Below are 9,652 nucleotides of genomic sequence, written 5' to 3' on the forward strand. Positions count from 1 at the left end.
ATAAGATGTTTATCACTCTTCAGCCTGCATTTAGAGAAAGCTGGCATTCCATACTTCACGCTTTCTCTGAGTCCTGTGTTTTTGGGATTACAAAAATGTCTAAATAAATTTTGTAAAGGTTTCTGGGAAGGAAAATTATTTTATTATTTATTGTGTCACTGGCTTATAAATCAGTTACCTCATACTTTTCTAGGCCTTTGAAGAAATCCAAGGACTGACAGATCAGGCAGATAAGTTTATTGCACAGAAGAGCTTACTGACACGCAGGCGTGATTGTCTGATTCGAAAAGTATCCACGCTTTCAGGTGAGACTGGTTTTGGATACAAACTAGCTGTAATAATGAAAGAAAAGGCTTTTAGGAGTAGGAATGGGTGGAGTAATCTGTGGATCCAGGTATGTCATTAGTTCACATAAAATTTAGACTCACTGCAAAACAAAGACGTGCTAAGCCCTGACTCATTGATAGGCTCTTCATGCTGATAAGAACTGATTTTGTTTTCCATCATGCCCAAAGGAAGTGTAGAATTATCTTTGTGCTTCGAGCCATGGGCTTGGGGTCCTTTGGAAGGATAGGAGTGACAAGTGATGGTGTGACTTCATTCTGTCATTAGTCAGTTCCTGAAATGATTTTTCTGCTCAGTCCTTCACACTTGTACACAGCTGTCTTTGGTCAGTACCAAAACTACTGATTCCTTTCATAGCTTTGCAAATAATACTGCTTTTCCAAGAACCAGTGCTGGCACCTCTGTCCATAGAACAAAACTGCAGTAGAGTCTTAGCTGCTGCTCATCCAGGCATTTCAAACCAAAACCATGTTGTACTTACTGTGTCTTTCTGTCTCATTTGGAGGTGTAGGAATGCTGTGACACATTTTCAACCAGTGCCAAAATGCATGAACAAACAAAATGTTAGTCTGGGAGCATAAACAGGAGAATACCTGTAAAGTAGAAATGAAGGATACTTAAATATAGTGTATTTATCTGAACCAGTTCATGTATATTTGAGGTACTTGACTTAAAAAAAAAAAAAGAAAAGTGCTTTAGGGAAGTCTAGTAATACAGAAATGTATGAGAGGCCTTTTGGGCAAAGAATGAAAGCAAATAACTTCACAAAGTAGTTATCAGATCTTTTGCATTCCTAGTGAAGTACCTCAAAGTTGATGAGGAAAAAGTCATCTCTCAGGAGAGTTAGTTAAATATAGACATAAATACTAAGCAGAAAACAAGCTAGTATAGTTACTTCAACTTTGGTCATATTAAACTGTATGCATCTGCAGAAAACAAATATAAAACTTGTGTGTTTGTCCAAGGTTAGAATTTTCATGGCAAGGGTAAACTGTACGTGAATTTAAATAACAGGATCCATTAGTCCAAGAAATTTCCTTCTAGGTAAAAGTAACATTTTATCCGGTAGTCGTACATTCATCATTAGAGAAATGGGAGGATTTTTCATAGCTGTGGGTGTTTTCAAATAGTACTTGTTCAGCAGGAGCCTGTACTTGTCCAATCTGATTTCTGCTTATTAAAGTGACAGATAAATTCTGAAAAGTATTGATGTTTCTGAAGGAAAAAACTATACTGGAATAAATAGGTAATTGCTTCCCTCTGATACTAAATATGCTATTTACTTGATGGGGATGGTGGTTATCTGTTATATAGTAATTCTATGGTGTCAGTGGATTTTTAATTCTGTCTTCGGTGGTTTAGTTTTGGAAAAAGTTCGAAGATAGGCTGACTCTGTGATGATTTTTCTGTAGGAAAGACAGAGGAGGTTGTCCTGAAGAAACTGGAATATATTTATGCCAAACAAAAAGCGATAGAAGCACAAAAAAAAAAGAAAGAACCCGAGCCAGAGAAATCTGCTGCAACCTCAACTGCTAGCGCACAGCAAGAAGGATCCTCTGCTCCCCACAGAGAGCCGACCCAGATAGCAATGACAAATAGAAGAGGCAAGCCATTGATACTTGCCAGAAGAGGAGTCCGTGCCACAGGTGGGCTAAGAGGGATGCATGTTTTGCATAAGGGGGAGACAGGCATTGAAGCAGCACCCCTGGGAGGACAAAATGCCAGGTGGCTTGTGCAGGCAGCTTCACTCTTGAAACAGACTTGTGTATAGAACCAGGAAGTGTCCATGTGATAGGTGTGGAAACCATTTGCGTTCAGTAAGGATGAGACCAACACTACTGAGATCTTCAGATGAATGTGACTTTAGAGTTTCAGCGTGATGGGAAGTAAATTCTTATTAAGTTGTCCTTTGGTCTCTGGGAGTATCACTGCAATCTGGGAGTAATTTTTGAGAGTCAAAGGTGGTACTTTTTCTGCTGACTCAAAACTTTAAGTTCAACTCCCAGAATGCTGGAGTTGCTAGAATTTATTCAGTTTTTAAAACCTCACTCCTCAAACAAGCTAGCTCTTGAGGTGGTGGAAACTTGCTCTTAAATTAAATGACAGAATTGTCAGACACTTGAGAATTTTTTTGGAGCTGAGAATTGGTGAAGAAGTGTTCAGCATTTATGGAAACCTTCACACCATAAATGTAGGAAGGATCAAAAGAAAACAGAAATCCAAACTTTTGTGGTAGTACAATTGTAATACTCCGTGGAGATCTGGTGATGTTTCTTGTTTTGGAAATATTAAGTAGACCTTACTTGAAGTATTCTTGGACTTTTATAAGCAACTGGTCATTCTGGTTTACCAAGCTTAATGTTCGTCCAGTCCTGGGGAAGTTTGGCATCAAAATTCAGATGCGATGAGAGAACTTCCTTGCTTTCTTTGGACTGAACCAAGTCCCCTTTGTAATTTCAGCCAGACTGCTCTGATATTTGATCTGGATGCCAGTCTGGAGAGTTAGGATTGTTACACTACATGAAGAGATAGTATAAACTGTCTCTAGCTGTGTAGGTGCAGTTCCTGGAGCCTGCATAACTTCTGTAACAGGTTTTATTCTGGGCTTTGTAAACCTTCTAGCTGGAGTTGCTTCCACAACTGTACTTAATGCTGGATTGCAGGATGTTGTTTGCTGTCAAGGGTGCTATGCCAGAATAAATTGGTGTTTTGAGTACTTCCTTTTTTACAGAGGACTCCTCAGCCTCTCTTACCCTAACTGCTGCAAGCGTAGTCATGACTCCACAGGGGCAGGTGCTTACACTGAAGAGCCCCCTGGTCCCAGGACAGGTAGCAGCTGTTCCTTCCACGCTATTGCAAGCTGAGTTAAAGCCTCGAGCTGTTGGTACTACCATGACAGCACAGCCAGGTATGATCATGTGAGAACATGTTAATGAATATCAGTATAATGCTGTTCATGGATGTGCATAGCAATTTACAAAGTAATGTGTTACTTAATTTTTGCTTTAATTTTTTGGATTTTTTTTTACAACTTAACTGACTGAGGTACAACACGGCTCTTATAAGAGAGATTTGATGAAATTAATTCAAACTATCAATTTATCAACAGGTAAGTAAAACATGTTAAATTTTTGTTGTTCACAAATTAGGTAAACGTAGGGAAGAATTCCTAATTGCATAATCAGTCTGTATTTCTATTTTTACTACTTAAAGATGTTATTATAATAAGTAAAGCCTTATAATAAGTAAAGTCTTGCCTAGAAGTGCACGGCTCTAGAAGTGCAAGGCTTAACTGAGTATCTGAAAGGCTCTTATTTCCACCTCACCCCCCTTCCCCTTTTCTTGCATAAGGTATTACTTCTGTGATGATTCAACTGCCAGGATCAACAGTTCCTGTCCAAGTAAAAGGAATCCTTACTAACTCTACCATTCCCATTACACTGTCAACCGTTGCTGGAAATCCAGTGCCCTCAACAGCGGTATCAGCTACGGTGCCCCATTCAGGTAAACTCTTTGTTTTCATGGATCTCTGTGCTTGCATGCAGGGTAGATTATCCTTGCAAAACTGGAGGTAAATTGTTTTCTCACTAGGAAGTAATGATAAGTATTATTGTCTGGGTATTCAAAGAAAATCACTATTAAATATTTTGAACCATTTAGAGGGGCTTCTAGGGAATGATAGGTGAGAGCTTTTTAACTTTCCTTCACCTCACTGAGCCTCCTTGCCCTCAGCAAAGTCAGAATAAGTGGGGACTGAAATGCGTCCCTAGTGTAATGCATCCTCCTGGGGAAGGTGCAGTGCAGAGTGGTGGTATGGCTGCTGAAAATCTTTGCCCATCCAGGCTCTTACTCTGGCATAACCCCTTCCCATACCTTGCCAGCTCTGCTGCCTGTGGGATAGCTGTTTTTCAAGACCCCATACTGGTAGTGGATCTAGGCATGGGAAGGTTCCTGCCAGCAGTGTGCTGCTTGCTGTCTGTTGTGTTTAAATCAAGCCACCTACTTTCTGCTTGACTGTAGTCGCTTGGTCACAATGAAAAAGGAAAGTTCATTTCATATTTGGGGCTGGGAAAAATCTGAGTGCTAATAACACTCCTTGGAGGCAGAAAATAAGTAATTGTTTAGTCCCTGAAATTCCTCTGTAGTGCACAAAATCAGTACTGCAAGATGTGAGCATAAAAGCAAAGCATGAAAAAACAGAGGGAAGATCGTCATTCTCTTTTCCTTGTGCATCACCATCAGAACTTTTTAACCATTACAGTTAGTTGTTAGTTGCATTGTGCCAGGCTGCTGAAGGACGGGACTGGGCAGGAAGTGCTGTGGAGCTTGGTCTTGTTCTACAAGTTGAAAATTAAGTTGTCGCTGTGTTAAAGCGTCACTTGACCAAACCTGTGTAATCAGTTTAAATTGTGAATAGCAGTTTACTTGAGGACAACCTGAAAGTAGGCAAATTATATTTAACTAGGAATTACCTTGCAGTTAACATGTATCCTGATGGATGCTGCTTTTTGTGGTTTTGCAGAAAGCGAAGATTCATTCATGATGCCAAAGATTGTTAATGTAACATCACTGGCTGCTGAGGCAAGCATGAATCTAAACCTGAACCGAAACAAAAATTCTAGTATGACAACAGCTGCAGGTACTCCAGCTTCTGAGAAATCTTTGGCTGTAGCACCTCTTGAAACTAGGAAGAGTGATAGCATCCTTTCAGAAGAAACAGTCAAACCATGTCCAGGAGACAGTGGTGGAGATGGAAGAAATGCCACAGGTCCTACAAAAGTTTTCTTTGAAAATAAAGATAGCCTTCCACAACTCCGGAACATACCACGTACAAAAGAACCTTCAGAATCGTTCAGCAAAAAGCTCTGCACTGGTGAGTTTGTAGGAAGCCAAGCCAGGAGGAAAGACAGTGATCCTGGAGGAGAAAGATTAAAATCTAAAGAAATGCCATTCCGTAAGCTGCAGATCAAAGATTCCAGGATAGAAATGGAATTGAGGAAAGTAGCATCTGCAATGGAGGAAGCAGACCTGGATACAAGTGAGATACTGAGCAGCATTGAGGAAAGTGATGACACTGATGAAACCCTCACTTCGCTGCTCAATGAGATCGCCTTCCTCAATCAGCAGCTGAACGACGATGCTTCAGCTATGTCAGAACTGCCCACCACTCTCAACTCAGATTTCTCCCGTAAAGATACAGAGGCTCGTCGGGGAACAGCCAGTGATCTCTCTGCTGCAGATGGGTCTTCCTTCCAGTTTGGTCATTTGGGAGGCAGTTTTAAGGACCTTTCTGAAGTTCCAGAGGGTGGTGGCTCTTTAAGCCCTCTCTTGCTGCACCTGGAAGATGATGACCTTAGTGATGGGGACAAGATCTCCGGGGAGCCTTCAACTGAAGCAGATGTCTTAAAGATAGTGATAGGTGCTGAAATGAAGAATCCACTTTCCAATCTCTCTGTAACCAGTGGTGGGAATGGCAAAACTGTAACAACCTTGTCAGATACCACTAATGTGACTCCACCAGTTTTGCAGATGAAAGCTAATCCAGAAGCCAGTAATGCTGAAACTTCGTGGAGGCCCATGCCCAAGCTGGCACCACTGGGTTTAAAAGTGGCAAGTCTGCCAGTGGACTCAGAAGGGCAGAGTAATAAAGTGATGCCCTTATTGGCACCTGTAGTTGGAAAACTGGCACCTGGGGTAAAAACTTCATTACCTGCAACTCTTCAAGAAGGACAGGATAACAAAGTGATGCCCACATTAGCACCTGTGGCTACGAAATTAAATACTGCTGGGATCTTGCCTTCAAATTCAGCAGGCAAATAAATGAAGGGTTTTTTTTATCAGAGACTGGGATGGAGATGTGGAGCAGTGTGAGCCAGAGTCATTGTTCAGCAGCCTCCATTGCCGGCAACACTTGTTTTCTGTAGGCATCAACACTCTGTTCATCTGAGGGGCAGGCCCCAAACTGAGAGATAAGTATTATGAAACTTCAGCATGTTGATGTGTTTTTACCTCACTGTTTTATTCTGGGGGTTCTCCTTCCCTTTCTCAAAACAAATAAGTTGATCTATAACCATTGCTGGGCACATGGTATCCTCCCAAAATTGGATCCTTCACAGAAATAGTTTTTCAAAGGACTGAGAAACTGAGGCTGTTGAAAGAGATTTTTTTCTCTCTCTCTAGTAGGGAGGCAGCTGACTTACTTGTTGGGGAAAAAAATCTGGATTACATGTTTTTGTACCGTGTAAATTATCTATGCAGAAATGGCATTGTTCACATTTGGTGGTTTTAGTATTTGCAGAATATGAAAAAGGTGCAGAAATCAGGTTGCAGTTACTCTCTAAGTTGTTGAGCGGAAGGGAAATCAGACTGTGCAGAGGGCTGAAGTGCAAAGGATTTTTTTCTTTGGTGCTAGATAGTTCTCTAGCAGATATTAGTTTTAGGAGCTTATGCACAGAAAATTTTAATAAATGTCTGTAACTCTCACTGCTTGAGGAAGAAAAATATATTTCCCAGTGTAATTAGAAGTAGGACAGTATGTTAACTTCAATAAAACTGTCCTCACTTTCACCTCCTGCTCCCAGACAAGTACTCCCTCCTTTGATGGACATCTGTAAGGAAAAACTACAGAGAGTTGAAAGAAAATGTGGACACCCCATTGCTACATCTTTAAATACAATGCTGAAGTAGCTTGAGTGTTTTCCCAGTTCCTGTTTTTTTTCTTTCTGTCATTATTCAAGATGTATGTGGTGGCTAGGAGTGTTGATACCAAGTGTTGCTTCAGAAAAATACAGAACACTTTCAGGACTGTTGTAGCCTAGCATAAGTGAGCAAGGTGTATATGTGAATGTAAATATGAAAATATGTGTATAGCTTTTCAAACCTTTCATTTCTTTATGAATTCAGGAAAGGTACTCAGAGGTTTCTCACTGCATTTGCACAAGCTGTGTATAGCAAAAAAAGTCAACAAAAATGCTCATTACCAGGGAAATAGGGCAGTATTGAATCATGAGATGTATTTTTTATTCTTCTCTACCACTGCTTACTCAATAACCTGTAGATGCTCTTCACTGCTCAACTGTTGGATATGAAGGGCCTGCAGACTGTAAAGATATTTATATTTTTGTACACAATTTCTGTTTTCATAATTTTCTTGACAAATGAAGTTTTCAGCCTAGGAGAGAGGATTTGTTAATGAGTGTAAACACAATCTTTTCCTATCAGGTTTGTAAATATGGTGTGCTTGGGGGGCTTCTTAACTGCTCCAAAAAGGTAAAAAATGTTGCCATGAAAATTGAAAATTATACAGAATTTGATGGTGCATTTTGCTTTATGTTTAGGAATGTAATTCCATGTTGTTCCAGCACCAGCAGCTGGAATCCCCCCCACCCTCCAAATGCCCCATCTTTGGTGATGCAGTAATACGGGAATTTCATCTTTCCAGCACTGAGGTTGCGCAGGTGTTGTGAGTGATGTTCTTCCACAGTTAGGGAGCAGTGTTTGTACTCAGAGCAAACATATGCCCTGTTCAGTAAGCTGCATTTTCTGGATCCATGTCTACATTAGATCCATCAGGGAATACACATATCTTGGGTGTTTCCTTATCTTTTATTAGCTTATATAGGAGAGCTTGTAGGAGAGAAGCCCTTCAAGCTCAGTATGCATAAAGTTACTCCAGAGACTACATAAAAAAGGTTCTTCACTTGGCCATTCTAAACAGTGTGTTATAAAGCAGTTACATACAACTCTCTGTTGCCTTTTGCATATTTATTATTTAATATTTGGTACAAGTCCTGTATTAGTGATTTGGAAAAGAGAGTTTAGGTCATTATGAGAGTCCTGCAGGGTCTTACAGTTGTCACTGAATGCCTTAGGAAAGGGGATTTACATTCCCAGGAAGTACTTTTACATACCTTGCTTATTATTAAGGAATTTTAACCTTATTTTAAACCAGTAGAAATCTGGAGTAACTAAAGTAATTTACTAGCACTACATCAGACTTAAATGTTATTTATCTGGGAATCTGCTTCTGAGCATTTCCAATAGGCTGAAGTTGCTTATTTTTTTACTTGCGGCAGTTTGTTTTGCCAGTAGATTTTATTCCTCCTGTGTGAGAAACAGCATCCAGACCTGTGCTGTGATTCCTTTCAAATTCCTAATCACTGACCCCTCTTTCTGTACCTCACCCTTTTATGGTTCCAAATAGCCGATTTTAATTAGCACACAGAATTGTGTGCTTTCTCTGGGACAGAGAAGGCTGTAACTTACCATGATAATTGATCAAACATGATCTAAAACAAATGCTGTACTTTTGAGGATGTTCTGTTCATTATCACATAGTGTAAAATCCCTGGATGTATTTACTGCTTGGCATTGGGCACTAAGTAACTTTACTGCAATAAAAATGTACTGTGTAAAGGTGACAAATTTATTGCTTGGCATTGGGCACTAAGTAACACTTTACTGCAATAAAAATGTACTGTGTAAAGGTGACAGCAAAAATTTTGGGCCCCTGAATGTGATTACTAAATTAACTAAGGAGAGCCCCCCAATTTGGCTGCAAAAGGTGGTAGTTGGTGCAGTTCCAAGAAGGATCTATGAATGGGTTCTACCAGTCAACAAAGCATGTTCAAAATGCTCTCAGTTTTTGCTTATTTCACTGTCCCATGTATTTTTTGCTATGAATATTTTGCTATGAATTTAAATGATGACTTTCTTTTGCTCTTCCCTTAAGCTCCCAAACCTTTTAAAAATTATATATGCTATCATTTGTGGCAATAATCATAGAATATGGCACCTACTGAGAAGACTTTGGAATCAAGAGAACAAAGGAAACCCCTGCAAGGCGCACGCTCTCACTACACCAAGAGACCTGGAGATTTTCTTTGTTTTTTACACATCTGTAAATAGACTGGAATGTTTTTAAGAATATAATGAAATGTCAGATTTAGCTTTTTTCCTTTTATATATTAAAATATATCTTTCCCTTTTTTTTTGCTTTTGAAAAATTGATATTTTTGTAGAAATCTAACAGTACAAGACACTTAACTGTATGTGAGGGACAAAGTGTAAAACTAAAATAAACCAATCAAGGTCGACTAGAAACTGGCTTTGAAAGTTTGTTACAGGGAGGGAGAGGGAGCAGAAATGATGTGGTGTTGGTGACATGTGGCACTGTTGGTGCTGTTGGTGACACGTGGCACTGGAGCTGAGCAAGTGACACACAGGTATGCTCTCAGGCAGAAGTTTTGGCAGCACAAACATCTGTGTTTTGGTTCAAGTGATCAGACAGTTCGGAGGAGATTTCTCC

General features: G+C 39.9%; 1 protein-coding gene across 6 annotated transcripts in view; it reads left to right on the forward strand.

The window, feature by feature from the left end:
* MGA (MAX dimerization protein MGA) overlaps nucleotides 1-9,447 on the forward strand; it is a 63,719-nt gene extending 54,272 nt beyond the window's left edge. For all 6 annotated transcript variants that reach the window (XM_018082420.2, XM_018082422.1, XM_029964337.1 and 3 more), the window contains 5 exons: nucleotides 194-305; nucleotides 1,758-1,991; nucleotides 3,077-3,253; nucleotides 3,697-3,849; nucleotides 4,868-9,447. In XM_018082420.2, coding sequence (XP_017937909.1) covers nucleotides 194-305; nucleotides 1,758-1,991; nucleotides 3,077-3,253; nucleotides 3,697-3,849; nucleotides 4,868-6,165 — 1,974 coding nt within the window. In that variant the 3' untranslated portion in view covers nucleotides 6,166-9,447. The remainder of the gene's footprint in view (nucleotides 1-193; nucleotides 306-1,757; nucleotides 1,992-3,076; nucleotides 3,254-3,696; nucleotides 3,850-4,867) is intronic.
* Nucleotides 9,448-9,652: the final 205 nt, after the last annotated feature.

This window comes from Manacus vitellinus, unplaced genomic scaffold (assembly GCF_001715985.3).
Source record: "Manacus vitellinus isolate BGI_N305 unplaced genomic scaffold, ASM171598v3 scaffold_6_pilon, whole genome shotgun sequence".
NCBI classification, from domain to species: Eukaryota; Metazoa; Chordata; class Aves; order Passeriformes; family Pipridae; genus Manacus; species Manacus vitellinus.